A 22,505-nucleotide genomic window follows, 5' to 3' on the forward strand; every position below is an offset into this window, starting at 1 on the left:
CGCATCCGGACCCCTCTCTAGCATTCATAGTGGAGGTGGATGCCTCCGAGGCTGGGGTGGGTGCCGTGCTATCACAGCGCTCGGGTGCGCCACCAAAACTCCGTCCCTGCGCTTTCTTCTCAAGGAAGCTCAGCCCAGCGGAGTGTAACTATGATGTGGGGGACCGGGAGTTGCTAGCGGTGGTCAGAGCTCTGAAGGTGTGGAGACACTGGCTTGAGGGGGCTAAGCACTCCTTTCTCATCTGGACCGACCACTCGGAGACTGAACCAACGTCAGGCAAGGTGGGCCATGTTCTTCACCCGGTTCTGGTTTACATTGTCTTACAGACCGGGCTGACGCACTGTCCCCCCTTTACGACACGGAGGATAGGTCCACGAACCTACTCCCATCCTTCCCGCCTTGAGGCTAGTAGCACCAGTGGTATGGGAGGTAGACTCGGACATCGAGCGGGCATTACGGGTGGAACCCGCGCCTCCTCAGTGTCAAAAGTACGTGAAAGTACGTGCCGTTTGGTGTTCGGGACCAACTGATTCGGTGTGCTCACGTCCTACCCTCCTCGGGTCACCCTGGGGTGACGAGGACAGTGGGGAGCCTTCGGGGGAGGTATTGGTGGCCCACTTTGGCTAGGGACGTTGAGGTTTATGTCTCCTCCTGTTCGGTGTGCACCCAGAGTAAGGCTCCTAGGCAGATTCCTAGAGGGAAGTTACAACCCCTCCCCGTTCCACAACGGCCATGGTCGCATCTATCCGTAGATTTCCTGACCAATCTTCCCCCGTCTCAGGGGAACCCCACGGTTCTGGTGATTGTGGATCGGTTCTCTAAGTCCTGCCGTCTCCTCCCGTTGCCCGGTATCCCTACAGCCCTACAGACTGCGGAGACATTATTCACCCACGTCTTTCGGCACTACGGGGTGCTGGAGGACATCGTTTCTGATCGGGGCCCCCAATTCACGTCCCGAGTATGGAGGGCGTTCATGGAGCGGCTCTGGTGTGGAACGAAGAGCCCGCTCATCCCGGCGGATCCGCCAGCATCGGGGGCGGCTCTGGTGCGGGACGAAGAACCCGCTCATCCCATGGATGCAGCAATGGACCTGGGCTGAACACTGTGCCTGGACTGGACCTCGGTATCAAGGAAGGCTCCTGCCATGGAGCGGGACTGGACACCAGATCTGGACTGGACAGGGGGGGTGCATTCTATGTTTTGTTTTCTATGTTTCTATGTTTTGGCCAGGTAGTGTTCTCAATCAGAGACAGCTGTCTATCATTGTCTCTGATTGGGAATAATACTCAGGTAGCCCTTTTTCCCTCCTTTCTGTGTGGGTAGTTGACTTTGTTAGAGGCATTATTGCCGAAGTTAAGCTTCACTGTCGTTTCTTTGTTTTCCTGGCTACATTTTCTATAAATAAAAGGAATATGTACTGAGCATACACGCTGCACTTTGGTCCACTTCTTACGACGCCCGTGACAGTATTACTGGTCTAGATCAGCCAATATGCTAGATGTAGTTTGAAGAGAGCAGAATTGGAGAGACTTGCACTTTCTCTTCAGCTATTTTTAATAGCCTACCTTTTTGGAGTGTTCAGACGGAAAAATATGGGTGATCAATATTTAGGCCTTTCTAGGCTATAGCCTAATCATAGGCCTATTTTAGGAAGTACATTTCCTTGGAAAGATAACTGCCCTGTGCTTCTCCGCCATCGCATTGGCTATAGCCTACTCTATTGAATTGAGACCACATGCGCGGGTAGTGAACTTGAAGCAGCAAGAATTATGACAGCGACAGAACATAACCAACATTTTATTAAATGTAACCATGTTTGATCTTTTAGGAAATGTTAGGTTAAAGTAATGAAATACCAAGAAAATATTGTTCATTTGTCAAGTTCCTTTGAAGTGTTGAATGGTCCAAAGCCAAGCATCTATCCTGCAACATTCCTAGAAAATTGTGAGAAGGTTGTTTGCAAAATAACCATATGACAACCACACTCTCACCAAGCTTTAATTAGAGCTACCCTCCTACTTTTTTCAATTTCCGCCTGAAGACATACCCAAATCTAACTGCCTGTAGCTCTAGCCCAGAAGCAAGGATATGCATACCATTTGAAAGAAAACACTCTAAAGTTTGTGTAAATGTGAATTGAATGTAGGAGAATATAACATAATAGATCTGGTTTACATAATACAATGAAAAAAAACATACGTTTTTTAAAAATTGTTGTATCATCAACTTTAAAATGAACAAGATAAAACAAACAATTTCAGTAAAAAATATGAGGGCAACAGTACTTGTGCAAAGTTTCAGAATGATAACTTCCAAAATGAGTGTGCTACATGACATTTATCATGAAGTCACCCAGGTGTCCCACACAAGTAGCCCAAATGTACCCAAGTGGCCAAATTGGTGAAGGTATACATTTTGAAACAAATAACTACCCCCCAAAAATTGAGAAAAAAATATGGAAAAAATATATATACATTTACAAAATAACATGGGTAACTATTTACACACTTTCAATATTTGGAAGACCCTCAGTCCTCTATCAAATCAAATGTATTTATATAGCCCTTCGTACATCAGCTAATATCTCAAAGTGCTGTACAGAAACCCAGCCTAAAACCCCAAACAGCAAGCAATGCAGGTGTAGAAGCATGGTGGCTAGGAAAAACTTCCTAGAAAGGCCAAAGCCTAGGAAGAAACCTAGAGAGGAACCAGTCTATGAGGGGTGGCCAGTCCTCTTCTGGCTGTGCCGAGTGGAGATTTTAACAGAACATGGCCAAGATGTTCAAACGTTCATAGATGACCAGCAGGGTCAAATAATAATAATCACAGTAGATGTAGAGGATGCAACAGGACAGAACCTCAAGAGTAAATATGAACAGTTTAGGGTTCCATAGCCGCAGGCTGAACAGTTGAAACTGGAACAGCAGCAAAGCCAGGTGGATTGGGGACAGCAAGGAGTCATCATGCCAGGTAGTCCTGACGCATGGTCCTAGGGCTCAGGTCCTCCGAGAGAGAGAAAGAGAGAATTAGAGAGAGCATACTTAAATTCACACAGGACACCGGATAAGACAGGAGAATACTCCAGATATAACAAACTGACCCTAGACACCTGACACATAAACTACTGCAGCATAAATACTGGAGGCTTAGACAGGAAGGGTCAGGAAACACTGTGACCCCATCCGATGATACCCCCGGACAGGGCCAAACAGGAAGGATATAACCCCACCCACTTTGCCAGAGCACAGCCCCCACACCACTAGAGGGATATCTTCAACCACCAACTTACCATCCTGAGACAAGGCCGAGTATAGCCCACAAAAATCTCCGCCTCGGCACAACCCAAGGGGGAGGCGCCAACCAAGACAGGAAGATCCCATCAGTGACTCAACCCACTCAAGTGACGCACCCCTCCTAGCGACGGCATGAAAGAGCACCAGTAAGCCAGTGACTCAGCCCCTGTAATAGGGTTAGAGGCAGGGAATCTCAGTGGAAAGAGGGGAACTGCCCAGACAGCAAGGGGGGTTCATTGCTCCAGAGCCTTTCCGTTCACCTTCACACTCCTGGGCCAGACTACACTCAATCATATGACCCACTGAAGAGATGAGTCTTCAGTAAAGACTTAAAGGTTGAGACCGGTTTTGCGTCTCTCACAGGCAGACCATTCCATAAAAATGGAGCTCTATAGGAGAAAGCCCTGCCTTCAGCTGTTTGCTTAGAAATTCTAGGGACAATTAGGAGGCCTGCATCTTGTGACCGTAGCGTACGTGTAGGTATGTACGGCAGGACCAAATCAGAGAGATGGGTAGGAGCATGCCCATGTAAGGTTTTGTAGGTTAGCAGTAAAACCTTGAAATCAGCCCTTGCCTTGACAGGAAGCCAGTGTAGGGAGGCTAGCACTGGAGTAATATGATACAATTTTGGGGTTCTAGTCAGGATTCTAGCAGCCGTATTTAGCACTAACTGAAGTTTATTTAGTGCTTTATCCGGGTAGCCGGAAAGTAGAGCATTGCAGTAGTCTAACCTAAAAGTAACAAAAGCATGGATGCATTTTTCTGCATCATTTTTGGACAGAAAGTTTCTAATTTTTGCAATGTTATGTAGATGGAAAAAAGCTGTCCTTGAAACAGTCTTGATATGTTCGTCAAAAGAGAGATCAGGGTCCAGAGTAACGCCGAGGTCCTTCACAGTTTTATTTGAGACGACTGTACAACCATTCATTTTTATTGTCAGATTCAACAGAAGATCTCTTTGTTTCTTGGAACCTAGAACAAGCATCTCTGTTTTGTCTGAGTTTAAAAGTAGAACGTTTGCAGCCATCCACTTCCTTATGTCTGAAACACAGGCTTCTAGATTGGGCAATTTTGGTTCTTCACCATGTTTCATTGAAATGTACAGCTGTGTGTCATCTGCATAGCAGTGAAAGTTAACATTATGTTTTCGAATGACATCCCCAAGAGCTAAAATATATTGTGAAAACAATAGTGGTCCTAAAACAGAACCTTGAGGAACACCGAAATTGACAGTTGATTTGTCAGAGGACAACCATTCACAGAGACAAACTGATATCTTTCCGACAGATAAGATCTAAATCAGGCCAGAACTTGTCCGTGTAGACCAATTTCGGTTTCCAATCTCTCCAAAAGAATGTGGTGATCGATGGTATCAAAAGCAGCACTAAGGTCTAGGAGCACGAGGACAGATGCAGAGCCTCGGTCTGATGCCATTAAAATGTCATTTACCACCTTCACAAGTGTAGTCTCAGTGCTATGATGGGGTCTAAAACCAGACTGAAGCATTTCGTATCCATTGTTTGTCTTCAGGAAGGCAGTGAGTTGCTGCGCAACAGCCTTCTCTAAAAATTTTTGAGAGGAATGGAAGATTCGATATAGGCCGATAGTTTTTTAAAGATTTTCTGGGTCAAGGTTTGGCTTTTTCAAGAGAGGCTTTATTACTGCCACTTTTAGTGAGTTTGGTACACATCCAGTGGATAGAGAGCCGTTTATTATGTTCAACATAGGAGGGCCAAGCACAGGAAGCAGCTCTTTCAGTAGTTTAGTTGGAATAGGGTCCAGTATGCAGCTTGAAGGTTTAGAGGCCATGATTATTTTCATCATTGTGTCAAGAGATATAGTACTAAAACACTTGAGCGTCTCTCTTGATCCTAGGTCCTGGCAGAGTTGTGCAGACTCAGGACAACTGAGGTTTGGAGGAATACGCAGGTTTAAAGAGGAGTCCGTAATTTGCTTTCTAATAATCATAAAGTTCATGAATTTATCACTGCTAAAGTGAAAGTCATCCTCTCTTGGGGAATGCTGCTTTTTAGTTAGCTTTGCGACAGTATCAAAAAGGAATTTCGGATTGTTCTTATTTTCCTCAATTAAGTCAGAAAAATAGGATGATCGAGCAGCAGTAAGGGCTCTTCGGTACTGCACGGTACCGTCCTTCCAAGCTAGTCGGAAGACTTCCAGTTTGGTGTGGCGCCATTTCCGTTCCAATTTTCTGGAAGCTTGCTTCAGAGCTCGGGTATTTTCTGTGTACCAGGGAGCTAGTTTCTTATGAGAATTTTTTGTTAGTTTTTAGGGGTGCAACTGCATCTAGGGTACTGCGCAAGGTTAAATTGAGATCCTCAGTTAGGTGGTTAACTGATTTTTGTCCTCTGGCGTCCTTGGGTAGGCAGAGGGAGTCTGGAAGGGCATCAATGAATCTTTGTGTTGTCTGTGAATTTATAGCACGACTTTTGATGTTCCTTGGTTGGGGTCTGAGCAGATTATTTGTTGCAATTGCAAACGTAATAAAATGGTGGTCCGATAGTCCAGGATTATGAGGAAAAACATTAAGATCCACCACATTTATTCCATGGGACAAAACTAGGTCCAGCGTATGACTGTGACAGTGAGTGGGTCCAGAGACATGTTGGACAAAACCCACTGAGTCGATGATGGCTCCGAAAGCCTTTTGGAGTGGGTCTGTGGACTTTTCCATGTGAATATTAAAGTCACCAAAGATTAGAATATTATCTGCTATGACTACAAGGTCCGATAGGAATTCAGGGAAATCAGTGAGAAACGCTGTATATGGCCCAGGAGGCCTCTAAACAGTAGCTATAAAAAGTGATTGAGTAGGCTGCATAGATTTCATGACTAGAAGCTCAAAAGACGAAAACGTCATTTTTTTTTTTGTAAATTGAAATTTGCTATCGTAAATGTTAGCAACACCTCCGCCTTTGCGGGATGCACGGGGGATATGGTCACTAGTGTAGCCAGGAGGTGAGGCCTCATTTAAAACAGTAAATTCATCAGGCTTAAGCCATGTTTCAGTCAGGCCAATCATGATCTCTTTCAGTAATGACAGGAATGGAGGTGGTCTTTATCCTAGTGAGATTGCTAAGGCGAACACCGCCATGTTTAGTTTTGCCCAACCTAGGTCGAGGCACAGACACGGTCTCAATGGTGATAGCTGAGCTGACTACACTGACTGTGCTAGTGGCAGACTCCACTATGCTGGCAGGCTGGCTAACAGCCTGCTGCCTGGCCTGCACCCTATTTCATTGTGGAGCTAGAGGAGTTAGAGCCCTGTCTATGTTGGTAGATAAGATGAGAGCACCCCTCCAGCTAGGATGGAGTCCGTCACTCCTCAGCAGGTCAGGCTTGGTCCTGTTTGTGGGTGAGTCCCAGAAAGCGGGCCAATTATCTATAAATTCTAACTTTTGGGAGGGGCAGAAAACAGTTTTCAACCAGCGATTGAGTTGTGAGACTCTGCTGTAGAGCTCATCACTCCCCCTAACTGGGAGGGGGCCAGAGACAATTACTCGATGCCGACACATCTTTCTAGCTGATATGCACGCAGAAGCTATGTTGCGCTTGGTGATCTCCTAACATCGTTGGTGCCGACGTGGATAACAATATCTCTATACTCTCTACACTCGCCAGTTTTAGCTTTAGCCAGCACCATCTTCAGATTAGCCTTAACGTCGGTAGCCCTGCCCCCGGGTAAACAGTGTATGATCGCTGGATGATTCGCTTTAAGTCTAATACTGCGGGTAATGGAGTCGCCAATGACTAGAGTTTTCAATTTGTCAGAGCTAATGGTGGGAAGCTTCGGCGTCTCAGACCCCGTAACGGGAGGAGTAGAGACCAGAGAAGAATCGGCCTCTGACTCCGACCCGCTGCTTAATGGGGAAAACCGGTTGAAAGTTTCTGTCGGCTGAATGAGCTCAACATTCCTACAGCATTTCCTTCCAGAAACCGTGAGAAAGTTGTCCGGCTGCGGGGACTGTGCCAGGGGATTTATACTACTATCTGTACTTACTGGTGGCACACAGACGCTGTTTCATCCTTTCCTACACTGAAATTACCCTTGCCTAACGATTGCGTCTGAAGCTGGGCTTGCAGCACAGCTATCCTCGCCGTAAGGCGAGTGCAGCGGCTGCAATTAGAAGGCATCATGTTAATGTTACTACTTAGCTTCGGCTGTTGGAGGTCCTGACGAATCGTGTCCAGATAAAGCGTCCGGAGTGAAAAAGTTGAGGAAAAAATAAATAAATATATGAACGGTAATTAAAAAGTGAAAACCGTAAAGTTGTCAGGTAGCAAAACAGGTTGGCAACAAAACGCACAGCAACTCGAAAACAAGCCTGCAAGTTGTGACCGGAAATGACGTAACCAGTAACCAAATTGGTGTGAGAGGCCCGATGATGGCTCCGAAAGCCTTTTGGAGTGGTCTGTGGACTTTTCCATGTGAATATTAAAGTCACCAAAAATTAGAATAGTATCTGCTATGACTACAAGATCCGATAGGAATTCAGGGAACTCAATGAGGAACGCTGTATATGGCCCAGGAGGCCCTGCTAAGGAACAGAGCTGGGTTCAAATACAATTTAAACTTAAACTGAGCTTGCCTGGCACAATCAAATCAAATCAATCAAATCAATCAAATCTGTGCAAACCTCTCCCATTTGGCACTCCAGGCAGAGTAGAGCAAACTAGAGCTCAAGTATTTGAAATATTTCCAATAGTATTTGAACCCATGTAACCCATGTCTGCTGAGGAACAGAACAGCAGGAACGCAGCCTTCTTATGGGGTAATGATGACAGTGGCTCAACACAATGATATTATTTAATCCACATCGCTCTCCAGTTCCTCTTGTATTCCTCACATAACAGCCCTGTGCTGTCAATGTCATTGTCAAGTACATCACCAAATGAGTATATTGCTGCAATATGGTGGGATAATTAGAGTGCTTGGCTGGACAGGGCACACACAGATGAGGACTCTGTTAATGCATCAGCTACTTGTTTCCCAGTGCCATAAAGGCCTGCTGTGAATTGCATGATGATGCTTGGATGTTATAGGCTATTCCATTCAACCGTTGAATTCTTAATCGTTAGCTGCCTCATGGACAAACGTGTTTTGAATAGAGCAATAGATAATATGCTTGTTTCAGCAAGACCATTCTAAATATTTGAAATACTTCAAATTTTTTAGACCACAATTTATTTAACCCCCACCTGTGGACGTCGGGCCCTCATACCACCCTCATGGAGTCTGTTTCTGACTGTTTGAATAGACACATGCACATTTGTGGCCTGCTGGAGGTCATTTTGCACGGCTCTGGAAGTGCTCCTCTTGCTCCTCCTTGCACAAAGGCGGAGGTAGCGGTCCTGCTGCTGGGTTGTTGCCCTTCTACGGCCTCCTCCACGTCTCCTGATGTACTGGCCTGTCTCCTGACTTGTGTGGGTTGTAGACTCCGTCTCATGCTACCACTAGAGTGAAAGCACCGCCAGCATTCAAAAGTGACCAAAACATCAGCCAGGAAGCATAGGAACTGAGAAGTGGTCTGTGGTCACCACCTGCAGAACCACTCCTTTATTGGGGGTGTCTTGCTAATTGCCTATAATTTCCACCTGTTGTCCTTTCCATTTGCACAACAGCATGGGAAATGTATTGTCAATCAGTGTTGCTTCCTAAGTGGACAGTTTGATCTCACAGAAGTGTGATTGACTTGGAGTTACATTGTGTTGTTTAAGTGTTCACTTTATTTTTTTGAGAAGTGTATATATATACACACACACACAATGTATTCTAGGCTGATCTATTCAATTAGCCTTGTTCTAGTCTCCGGTGAAGAGTAATTAAAAAGGCATAGATGTGTCGACTGGAGTCAGATAATCAAAAATAGGGATGACACAGAAATAGTTCTGACGCACCAAGGGAGACTCATTTAGAAAATGTAAGTGTTTAATACATTTTGTGGAGAACATTTAAACACAGTATAAGGATTCAAGAAAACGCAATGGACATCACCATATTCAGGGAAATAACACAATCAGGAGAGTTGGCTTAGATTGAAAACATCCAGATGTAATAGTCATTGCAGCATAGACTGTTTCCAAATGTCTGCCTGGTCTCATTCCTTTCCATTCAACACAAAACATTTATGCATCTTTTTTTGGGGTAACAAAGGGGAACAAGGGTGAAGGACATTGTGCATTTAGGGGAAAAAATATGAGAACAGCAGTCAGTTGTCTTCCTATGGGGGAGTTCTTTTGAAGTACATGCACAATTTCATGCCTTAGAAACTTCCCACGGATCGTGGGTCAGGGCTATTAAGGTATTGGATAAGGTATGCAGTTCAGCAGGTCACCACTAGAGGTTCCATAGGTTCTTAGTCACAGACACTCATTTTCAGGGGTTGGGGAGGGCGGAAGGGGGGTGGGGGGTATATAACAGTTTTTCAATCCTTTGGTACATTTTTCACAAGTGTGTGATACATTTTCACAACTCTCAGTACAAAGCTAAAAATAGATCATCAAAAAGGCAGTTGTTACAAAACTAAGCACATTTTCAACTGACTAAGTGCAACACATATCAGTCACTTTTTCACCAAACTTAATCAGTGTTTCATCTAGAAATACACGTTTCACATTGCAATACATGTTCATATAAAGTAATATTCCTTTCACAATGCAATTCTCACATGAATTTTTATATGATTTTTGTTTGTTCTGATATTTCTTAAATGTCTTCCTTTTTGTATTACGCCTGCATTGTTTTGCATTGCTAGGTATTACTGCATTGTTGTGTATTGATAGGTATTACTGCATTGTTTTGCATTGCTAGGTATTACTGCATTGTTGTGTATTGATAGGTATTACTGCATTGTTGTGTATTGATAGGTATTACTGCATTGTTGTGTATTGATAGGTATTACTGCATTGTTTTGCATTGATAGGTATTACTGCATTGTTGTGTATTGATAGGTATTACTGCATTGTTGTGTATTGATAGGTATTACTGCATTGTTTTGCATTGCTAGGTATTACTGCATTGTTGTGTATTGATAGGTATTACTGCATTGTTGTGTATTGATAGGTATTACTGCATTGTTTTGCATTGATAGGTATTACTGCATTGTTGTGTATTGATAGGTATTACTGCATTGTTGTGTATTGATAGGTATTACTGCATTGTTGTGTATTGATAGGTATTACTGCATTGTTGTGTATTGATAGGTATTACTGCATTGTTGTGTATTGATAGGTATTACTGCATTGTTGTGTATTGATAGGTATTACTGCAGTGTTGGAGCTAGAAACACAAGTATTTCGCCGCACCTGCGATAACATCTGCAAATCTGTGTACGCGACCAATAAACTTTGATTTGATACTTCTCATTTGTTTAAATGCATTTGACTATTAATTAATCTAACTTCTCCTAACTGATAATCACTAAACCATTTGGTAAACCTATAGATTTTAAACGGGTTTGTCGACTAATAAGATGGAGAACATAATGCAAGTGTATGTCTGTGAATTAGAAACATAAAGTATATGTACTGTAATATTATGACTTAACTCACAGTTAAATCTGACATTGACAATATCCAAGATGTACTGTATGTAACATGCATCCCCTATACAGTAAACCTGTATCCACAATGAAGTTGCTGGGGTGGGATTCACACTGTTTTAGTCAAATTGCATTGGCCAATACAGTACTGTAATACCATAATATATAGTGCATTCAGATAGGGGCAGCTGGTAGCCTAGTGGTTAGAGCATTGGACAATTAACCAAAAGATTGCAAGATCGAATCCCCGAGATGACAACGTAAAAATGTGTCATTCTGCCCCTGAACAAGACAGTTAACCCGCTGTTCCTAGGCCGTTAATGAAAATAATAATTAGTTCATAATGGACTTGCCTAGTTAAATAAAGGTCAAATAAATAGTAGTCAGACCCCTTAGCCTTTTCAACGTTACAGCCTTATTCTAAAATGTAATAAATAAAATATTTTCCCAATCAATCTACACACGATACCCAATAATGACAACTTTTTCTTGCAACTGAGTATTCAGACCCTTCGCAATGAGGCTCAAAACTGAGCTCAGGGGCATCATGTTTCCATTGATCATCCTTGAGATGTTTCTACAACTTGATTAGGGTCCACCTGTGGTAAATTCAATTGATTGGACATGATTTGGTAAGGCACACACCTGTCTATATAAGGTCCCACAGTTGACAGTGCATGTCAGGGCAAAAACCAAGCCATGAGGTGGAAGGAATTGTCCGTAGAGCTCCGAGACAGGATTGTGTCAAGACACAGATCTGGGGAAGGGCCCCAAAAAATATCTGCAGCATTGATGGTCCCCAAGAACACAGTGGCCTCCATCATTCTTAAATGGAAGAAGTTTGAAAACACCAAGAATCTTCTGCCTGTCTGCCTGACCAAACTGAGAAACCGCAGGAGAAGGGCCAAAAACCTGTGAGGTGACCAAAAACCTGAGTTCCTCTGTGGAGATGGGAGAACCTTCCAGTAGGACAACCATCTCTGCAGCACTTCACCAATCAGGCGTTTATGGTAGAGAGGCCAGACGGAAGCCAATCCTCAGTAAAAAGCACATGACAGCCTGCTTGGGGTTTGCCGAAGGCACCTAAAGGACTCTGACCATGAGAAACAAGATACTCTGGTCTGATGAAACCAAAATTGAACTCTTTGGCGTGAATGCCAAGCGTCACATCTGGAGGAAACCTGGCACCATCCCTACGGTGAAGCATGGTTGTGGCAGCATCATGTTTGTGGGGATGTTTTTCAGCGGCAGGGACTGGGAGACTAGACAGGATCGAGGGAAAGATGAACGGAGCAAAGTACAGAGAGATCCATGATATAAACCTGCTCAGGACCCCAGACTGGGTGAAGGTTCACCTTCCAACAGGACAATGACCCTAAGCACACAGCCAAGACAACGCAGGAGTGGCTTCGGGAAAAGTCTCTGAATGTCCTTGAGTGGCCCAGCCAGAACCTGGACTTGAACCCGATCTAACATCTCTGGAGAGACCTGAAATTAGCTGTGCAGCGATGCTCCCTATCCAACCTGACAGAGCTTGAGAGGATCTGCAGAGAATAATGGGAGAAATTCCCCAAATACAAGCTTGTAGCGTCATACCAAGATGACTCAAGGCTGTAATTGCTGCTAAAGATGCTTCAGCAAAGTACTGAGTAAAGTGTCTGATGCAAATTAGATAACTGTTTTTTATATATACAGTGGAAGTCGGAAGTTGACATACTCCTTAGCCAAATACATTTAAACTCAGTTTTTCACAATTCCTGACATTTAATCCTAGTAAAAATTCCATCTTAGGTCAGTCAGGATCACCACTTTATTTCAAGAATGTGAAATGTCAGAATAATAGCAGAGAGAATGATTTATCTCAGTGACTATTTCTTTCATCACATTCCCAGTGGGTCAGAAATGTACATACACTCAATTAGTATTTGATATCATTGCCATATCATTGCCATTTGGAAGACTCATTTGTGACCAAGCTTTAACTTCCTGACTGATGTCTTGAGATGTTGCTTCAATATATCTACATAATTTTCCATCCTCATGATGCCATCTATTTTGTGAAGTGCACCAGTCCCTCCTGCAGCAAAGCACCCCCACAACATGATGCTGCCACCCCCGTGCTTCACGGTTGGGATGGTGTTCTTCGGCTTGCAAGTCTCCCCCTTTTTCCTCCTAACATAACTATGGTCATTATGGCCAAACAGTTCTATTTTTGTTTCATCAGACCAGAGGACATTTCTCCAAAAAGTACGATCTTTGTCCCCATGTGCAGTTGCAAACCGTAGTCTGGCTTTTTTTATGGCGGTTTTGGAGCAGTGACTTCTTCCTTGCTAAGAGGCCTTTCAGGTTGTCGATATAGGACTCGTTTTACTGTGGATGTAAATACTTTTGTACCTGTTTCCTCCGACATCTTCACAAGGTCCTTTGCTGTTATTCTGGGATTGTTTGTACAAATGAACGTGGTACCTTCAGGCATTTGGAAATTGCTCCCAAGGATGAACCAGACTTGTGGAGGTCTACAATTTCTATTCTGAGGTCTTGGCTGATTTCTTTTGATTTTCCCATGATGTCAAGCAAAGAGGCACTGATTTTGAAGGTAGGCCTTGAAATACATCCACAGGTACACCTCCAATGGACTCAAATTATGTCAATTAGCCTATCAGAAGCTTCTAAAGCCATGCCATCATTTTCTGGAAGTTTCCAAGCTGTTTAAAGGCACAGTCAACTTAGTGTATGTAAAATTCTGATCCACTAGAATTGTGATACAGTGAATTATAAGTGAAATAATCTGTCTGTAAACAATTGTTAAGTAGATGTCCTAACTAACTTGCCAAAACTATAGTTTGTTAACAAGAAATTTGTGAAGTGGTTGAAAAACTAGTTTTAATGACTCCGACCTGTGTGTGTAAACTTCCGATTTCAACTGTATATATACACACATTTGCAAAACTCTGAACCTGTTTTTGCTTGGTCGTTATGGGGTATTGTATGTAAATTGATTAGAGATGTTTTTTCTCCCTTTAATCCATTTTATGATAAGGCTGTAATGTGGAAAATGTAAAGGGGTCTGAATACTTTCCGAATGCACTGTATGCACTGTATGAGACTGCACATTTTTCTATGTGACAACAGTGAGAATGGAACCCACAACTCGTGTTGCTAGTGCCATGCTCTTACGAACGGAGTCATGTACTGGACCACTACACTACATAAGTAGAATATACAAGACATGATTGCTGTTACGTTCCCCAGCAAGAAAACCAAAAATTGTTGCTCAAACAGAAAGGGAATTAACAAAGAGTCACTGACAACAACCAAAACAAAACAAGGTAGGGTTCTCGGAGGGATTCGTAAAAGACACTCATGGGGGTATCCACTGAAAGTTGACTAGCAATAACAACTGTGACCTAAAAAACACCCACCATGAGCACCTTCTAAATTTTCCCAAGAAGGCAAACACTAAACTTAAAGATCAGACAAAGAATGTTTTTCTAGAAATCAAACAGGGAGTGCCAACTAAACCCTCCACATCTCTCAAGAGAAGTGGAGCACTGCACTAGCCACTCTTAAATATCACCTGGGCCAGCACAGGTAAAACACCTTCCCCCTAATGAGATGGCAACCAGCACAGGTGTAACACATACGGACTAATGAGGTGACACCAATCTGTGCGCCCTACGTGCTAACGTGCTAAAGTCCAACCTTTAAAACAAAAATGGAAAACCCCAAAACTTGTAACAATTACGATACAAGTGTAAGATGCCATTCCCATGAGCGTACCATTCTCCTTCAGGCCATGGATCAGGCATGCAATGACCTCAATCCAGACCTATGTCAGGCTTGGATTCGTCATGCCAAAAGGTTTTTCCCCAGATGCATGAACAATGTGGACCTGGGGTTGAGAATGTTTGGCCAAAAGCTCAAGACAGACTTGATGCAAACTAGTGCCTGCTTCTTCAATTTATTTAATTTGTTTCATTTGATTATAGTACACCTGTGATGTAATTATTTCTGTGAATCATTTTTGTGTATGTCGTGTTCAATGATCGCACCTTTGATCACACACGTGATAGAATTGAATGAAATTTGATGTTCAGTTGATTTTAATGGGTAATGCAAGTGTTGTGAAAACAGTTTAATGTACCATAGCATATTACATTTAAAGGGAAATGTATCTTGATTTTTTTGGTATTGGATTACCTGGTTGATAAAATAACTATACTGGAAAAGAAAAGTGTTGGTCCCATGTTTCATGAGCTCAAATTTTAGGCACAAATTTGTTTACATTCATGTTAGTGTGCGTTTCTCCTGACAGGTGTGGAATATCAAGAAGCTGATTAAACAGCATGATCAATACACAGGTGTACCTTGTGCCGGGAATAATAAAACTACACTTTAAAATGTGCAGTTTTGTCACACAACACAATGCCACAGATGTCTCAAGTTTTGAGGGAGTGTGCAATTGGCATGCTGACTGCAGGAATGCCCACCAGAGCTGTTGACAAAGAATTGAAAGTAAAGGATTTCTCCACGTTGTTGGAGCCTCACAACCGCAGACCACGTGTAACCAATAGCACTAAAGCAATTTCAAAAACTGTACTAATATTGTAGTCTACAGTATATCTGTAGAAAAACTATATTTTTGTCCCTTCCCCCAATGACAAACTGACAGTACTCTGTTATTGAGAATGTTTTATTCAATGTCCCTCTTATGGTGGAATTATCATCTAATTGAGTAACTATAATGAGTGATAAGATTAGGCTACAATCATAAGAAATTAAAAACTAAGTTTGTAAAGTGATAAATGTTAGTTCTTATAGTAATACCTTTATTTTAAAATACTGTGATGAGACAACTTTACACATCTAAACACAATGTTTTCTTGTTTTATTCATTTTGAGACAAAAACATAGAAAGTATACTGAATGTCAATCAGAAGATCTGATTATTAAGTGCTCATATTGGACTGAGGGATCTTTTACAACAACAGCTTACCATTATAAACACACTCATAATAATACCAACATTAAAATCTCACTTTAAGTGTGTTTCAGCCTAACTTAAACAGACCTCTCTACCTATCACCATATAAGCAATATTTTCACTCAACCTTTAAATGGAAAGACTAGCCGCATCATGACAAAAACAAACAGTAAATGAAACATAAATACAAAATGCATAGGAGACCACCACATTCCCGGCAAACACACCACACAATGTTGTCTCAATATTGACTCCAAGTTGTGAGCCTCAATGTGCCATTTCTACTTTGTAACAACCCTTTGTCACTCTGACTTTTATAGGCACCACCAGATCTCGGTTCAAATACGATTTCAGGTATTTCAATTACTTTACAAAACAAGTATTTAGATATTACATGTATGAGTCTTACTTCACTTTTTAATCACACTATTTATTTGACCTTTATTTAACTAGGCAAGTCAGTTATTAAGAACAAATTCTTATTTTCAATGACAGCCCAGGAACAGTGGGTTAACTGCCATGTTCAGGGGGCAGAACACCAGATTTTTACATTGTCAGCTCAGGGAGCTGATCTTCGATCTTGCAACCTTTGGGTTACTCGTCCAATGCTCTAACCACTAGGCTACCTTACGTTGGTGTCTCATGAAAGATGCCATGTTACATTTAAAAAACAGCAGGGTTTCAAAAAGCTTGTCGGACATTGAGCAGCGATCTGGTCTGAAGATACGCCTTTCAATGCTAAAATGCCGCTCCACAGCTGCGGAGGATGCTGGGACATGTAAGTACTCAGCAGCAACTCTGCTCAGTGTTGGGTGTGTGTGACTGTGTGTTTTCCAGAATTTCAGAGGATCAGTAGTTGGTGGAAGATATTGGGTGATTAGGTAATCCTCAATATCTTTGTTCTTTTTGATAACATTTCACCAGCCCCATCCCTCAGCAGTTTAACCTCTACAGGATAGGTGTCTCTAAACCGGAGTGGTTGTGACTAGAATGACGTTGTATCCAACAGCCAACTTTCCTGGGACATAGACATGTCTTATATGGGGAGAAAGTTTAAATTCTTGTAAATCTAACTGCAGTGTCCAATTAACAGTAGCTATTACAATGAACAAATACCATGCTACAGTTTGAGGAGTACACAACAACAACAAAAACGTATCACGGCAACTGGTTTGATAGATTCACCTCTGAAGGTAAATAATGTACTTACAATCAGTCATCTTGCTCTGATTTGTCTTCCTGAGGGTCCCAGAGATAAAATGTAGCATCGTTTTGTTTGATAAAATCCATTATGTTCAAATGTATGAACTGGGGTCTACAGTTTGACCCCACTGCTGTCTCTGACTCCACACCCACCCCACCCGGCCATCTAGACGTGTGAAAGTTAGTGTAGAAGATAAAAAAAACATTTATTACCATAGCATTTTTGTATGTTCTCTGTAGTTATGTACTTGAAAATTTATCAACTGACCAATTTGCCATATTTGGGCAAACTCCTGGCAGACTTGATACAAAATAGTGTGCAGTAATGTAATTCTCCACTGGATCAGTCTTAACCTTTGCACACACACTGCTTCCATCTGGTGGCCAAAATCTACAATCTCCTATCTGAAAGTATGGCCTTTCTCTTGCATTTCAAAGATTAGCTACAGGCAGTTAGATTTGGGTGTTCTTTTAGGCAAAAATTGAAAAAGAAGGTCTGATCCTTAAGTAAACAAAACAGTGTTGGGGTGATTGCCTTTGAGGGTGAAGTCCCTTTGAGCAATTAATTGATCGATTTACTTAGAACATATATTCATAGGATTGTATATAAACATCTGGATTTTGCTAAACATTTAGAGCAGAGTATTTGAAATATGTTTGGTGAAAATATATTTGAAAAGGGTTTCAAATAGTGTTCCAGAAAAGTATTTGAGAATACTTTCAAATAAAATTTGATAGACTTTATTTGTTAAATTTTTTAAAATAAACATTCAAATACTCAAATAAAAGTCATTGTTTTGGGCTGTATATTTAAAAATTCTCAAATACACAATAAAAAGCATTTTTAATAGCAGATACAAATGTATTTGAACCCAGGTCTGGAAACTACACAGATGTACAACTGTCTGCTGCCTCCAAGGTATCGAACACTATATCATATCACTGTAAATAATGAGAAAGACATACACTCATACTGTACCAGTGACACAATGTCATTCAACATCTGGGCAGATGAAAAGGCTGCTTTTTGCAGGGAATGAATTACCAGCCGTTGTTGTGTTATGTCACAATGTTTTCGTATTTTTTAAAACTTTGGTTGCCCATAAGGGAATCTCAATTTTTGGTACTCTGACTGAGTAAAGAACACCGTTTGCCTGACTTTATCAATCATCTCCTGTACACACACTGAAGATGACAGACTAGAAGGCTTCAGGAGTAAGCAAAATCCAGTATATTGAAAGGACTAATTTGAGTTGAGTTAAGATAGCATATCAGTGAATAGAATTGGTTCTCAGAGGAGATGAATTTATAGGTTAGAACCTACTGTCTGAGGTTTCCCCCAACAACTGGAAGGCTACACAGATCCAGGCCTCTGATTATAATTGGCACACCGCTGGCCCAGCTCTTTCACGTATTCTCTTCATTCTCTCTACTTTCATTGTAACAGGTCACACATGCATGTTGCTCAAAGCCACTCTTGTGGGATCATTGTATTTGTAAATGTTATGTAAAAAGGCAAGGCTGCCTTTTGTGAAGTGATTGGGTTGGCTTTAAAACCCCTGTCTGACCGATATAATGCTTTGTCATGAATGTGTCTTACTGGGGCACTTCACTGACACATGATCTGTACAAGGTATGTCTAGGGGTCAAAAAGGAGCTAGGGGTAAACCACAAGATCATGTAACTGACTGGGGTTCAAACCTGTGTCTCTTGCGTGTCTCAAGACAGTGTTAACCTACTGAGCTAAAGACTGAGCGTTAGCTCAGGGACCTATCACACGTATTCAGGTCTCAAGCAGGGTTCCTCATCTCGTGAGCGTGGTTCACTGAACCCCCTGCGTAACACTTAGGAGAACTCAGACTGCTGTCAGATGCAAAGTTAACTGTACATACAAGCAGCTGGGACAACCCAAATAAATAGTCGGAAACTCAATTCATTCAATTCAATTTCACTCAAGAGAATGAGAAAAATCCTAACATTTCATATTTCAAAATTCCACAGCTTTCCTTTTAAAAGCACAACAATACTGTGGTTCTGACATTGCCTGCATTATTTTTTTAAAATAATACTTAGAAACATGATCAGATCAGCAAGAAGCTGCAAAAGGTTACAAAACCTTGGAGGTTTCAACACAACACCACAAAATGGTCGACGTTTGGAGGGGATTAAGAATGTTTTTGGACAGGGGTTACAGTACGAGCAGATTAAGGTTCAGAGTCCTTATTCTAATTTTCGGCAGGTCGAGTGTCTTTAATAACGCCTAAGTCCATCCATCTACTGTTTCTTGTGCTATCGGTTCCCTCTCATTTGTTCTCCTCTGTCGTGGCTCTAATCTTCATCTCAGTGAATTTAAGGGAGTACTGCCAGCCCGTCCAGGAGGACCACTCGATGCCGTCGGCGTAGGAGGTGTGCGGCCCACGCAGGTACTGTCCATTCAGGTTGGACGTGTGGCAGTTGCGGTACCACCAGGCACCGTGGTAGAAGGAGGCACAGTTGTTCTCCGAGTGGTCGTTATCTTGGTCCTTGGTGGTGAATTTCATCCCGTTGTGTTTGAGCATTGAGTCACCTTACAAAGACAGACAGACGGGAGGAGGGGTGGGTGCAGAAACAGGGAGGAGAGGGAGAGAGCGAAATAGAGAGAGAGAGAGGGTGGGGAATGAGAGAGGTTGCCAGCATTTTAGCACTTTGACAGGATCATGATGACATGTATGGTGGTATATGTGTGAGAGGTTTAAAAAGAAAGACCATTACTGCTTGGTGAAATATAACATTATACTGAAATAAATGAAAACCACAGGGATGGACAAGTAAATTACTCTGCTATTGTCAGGTTCTGTGTTAGTGAGTGAGAGAGAGAGGGAAATGTGTTGACATGTTAGCTCAGCTGAATCGAACACAGCTTGTTTCCAAAGCTAAGCAGAGTAGATAGAGGTTGATCTGGATAGTATACTTGTTCTCACTGAAGATTATTACCCATTATATACCAGTATGAGTGAATGTTCAGGCAGGAATTGGTGGACTGTGGCTTCACCTTCAATATAGCTCTTTATTTAGGTTGATGGCATGACGTTGAAACAAACATACCATTTTATTATCAATATTGAAACATGGTCAAATAAAATATCTCTAATCAAATATGAAATTCTACATAAATTCAACCACACAATGTTTAATCAATATAGGATAAAAATATTAGTAAAATGTCTATGTGGAACTTTCAACATTTATATAGTTCTGATGAATATGTTGAAATTAGATTGATGTAACAACCTGTTAGTCAAGTTAAGTCAATGTATTTAAGTTGAAGTTTTACCCTAATTTCAATGTTTACAATGTTGGTTGAAATGAGATGAAAACAGTGCTGGTTGATGACGTTTTTCAAATCCAATCTAATTTCCACTAGGATTCCACGTCACAATACATTGACGAATTACATTAAAACAACATTTATTCAACCAGTGTGTGCCCAGTAGGATATGTGTGGGTGGATATGGGTGGTGTTTGTGTGTATCTGTGCATGCTTGCATATGTGTGTGTGTGTGTGTGTGTGTGTGTGTGTGTGTGTGTGTGTGTGTGTGTGTGTGTGTGTGTGTGTGTGTGTGTGTGTGTGTGCAGATCAGAGGAAGACTGGTGGAGAGGCTGTAGGCTGTGGTGGTGGCCTTATTAAACCCTATGATGTATGTCTCAGGGATGTAATGCAGCAGCCAGTGGTGCATTAATCAAATCCCCTCTGTGCAGCACCACGCTCTACTCTGAAGGTGCTAATTCTACTGTGGCTGGACCAGGCAGCTCTTAGCGACAGCTGCTTATTGCCCATATAGCACTAACTCCATTTTTTTGTATGGATATCCTCTCAGATTTGGCTTCCATATCATGCCTCGTAATCATGGGCTGATGGTAAGGAGAAAAATCTCCCCCTAACTATCACATTATGCAGATTACAGATCCTGTTATATATTTCAATTTCCCACCAAGTGCCTCAGACTATAGACTTATTTAACCCTTGTTTTACTGGGTGAGTTGACTGAGAGCACGAAGTTACACTGTAGTTTAAGAGGTTAGATAGGGAATTTAGCCAGGACACAGGGTGAAAGGGAAATTTCTAAAATGTTCTACTAAATATTCATAATCTCCTGCACCACTCCAACATCTACATACAGTAGGTGAAAATGGCACTTTTCTATGTTTTGTAGTAAAAAAAAAAGATAGAGGAAGATAAGTGATTCCAATGACATCATTGGTGTGCATCATGTGATTTTAACCAATTATGAGTAGGCATTTCCTACTAATTTGTTGATGATGTCATAGGAAACACTTGTCTTCCTCTATCTTTTTTTTAAACAAAAAAAACATAGAAACGGCCATTTTCACCCATGTTCATGTTGGGGTGGTGCTGGACATTATGAATATGAAGTTGAACATTTTTGAAATGTCAGTTTACTCCCCGACTCATACAACAATGAAATGGAGTTATTACAGAGCACATTATTTGTTTTGTTCGTGCAGATGATGAAAGAGCATGGTGATAATAATAGTAAAACCATGCAATGCACAAAGGGAAGAGTCAGTTTATTAGGGCAGAGTAGGATGAGTCTGCCTCTCTTCCTATGGAAAAAGTACCCCAGTGTATTGTATGCCCCACCTATTGTACATCTATTCTATTCTGACTTTAACCGCTTCAACACACTCGTGGATTACCGCTAATAAAGGTTGGCAAACTTTTAAATATAGAATAATTGTAAACATAGTGGCAGGATATGATAATGGATGATTAAACCTCTTAAACTCCTTAAGATGCCGTGTAAATGGATGCCTACTGTACCATTATAACAAATGTAATGTAATGTAATGTTGGACACATTTTAATCAAATATCCTGGGAGAAACCTACAATGAGAGCAGCGAAAGTATTTAAACATGCCCCAGAACTCATAATCATATTCACAATGAATACATTAAAAACATCAGAGGGAAATGATGTGCTCCTCCACAAGCATTGTAATAAAACATATTCAACACTCCTGTGGCCCTAGTAATGATATGGTTAAAACACTTTGGTTAGGTAACAAACTGTCATTAAAGAGTTTCTTTCAAGTTCTGAGAGTAAGCACTTAAAAGTGTGAACAGCTAGTGTGCCTAATCAACACAGGTAATTGCACGTTCGCCCTATTTCTCTGCCGGTAGAGTACTCATTTCATGTTTATATATGATACACAATTCTGTAGTATATAACCATAATATTGTTGTTTAGGATAATAGTTCAATAATCTTTGCAAGGATTGAAGATTAATTATCAAAAAGTAAAAGGCAGCGACAGTTTTCTGTGTGAACGGATGCAGAACAAACGGGGGGGAAAGACATACAAGTACCGTCTTAGTCGATATGTGAACATATCCTTTATCATTGGTTTTGACTGTCCCATCTCAATCTGTTCCTCCCAAATGTCACTTATAACTGAAACCAAATA

General features: G+C 41.6%; 1 protein-coding gene across 1 annotated transcript in view; it reads right to left on the minus strand.

Annotated features, from left to right (window-relative positions):
* Window positions 1-17,764: 17,764 nt before the first annotated feature.
* LOC109894862 (fibrinogen C domain-containing protein 1) overlaps window positions 17,765-22,505 on the minus strand; it is a 165,840-nt gene continuing 161,099 nt past the window's right edge. The window contains exon 7 of the mRNA XM_031830402.1: window positions 17,765-19,605. Within this exon, the coding sequence (XP_031686262.1) occupies window positions 19,343-19,605 (263 nt within the window). The 3' untranslated portion in view covers window positions 17,765-19,342. The remainder of the gene's footprint in view (window positions 19,606-22,505) is intronic.

Source organism: Oncorhynchus kisutch, linkage group LG8, assembly GCF_002021735.2.
Source record: "Oncorhynchus kisutch isolate 150728-3 linkage group LG8, Okis_V2, whole genome shotgun sequence".
NCBI lineage: Eukaryota > Metazoa > Chordata > Actinopteri > Salmoniformes > Salmonidae > Oncorhynchus > Oncorhynchus kisutch.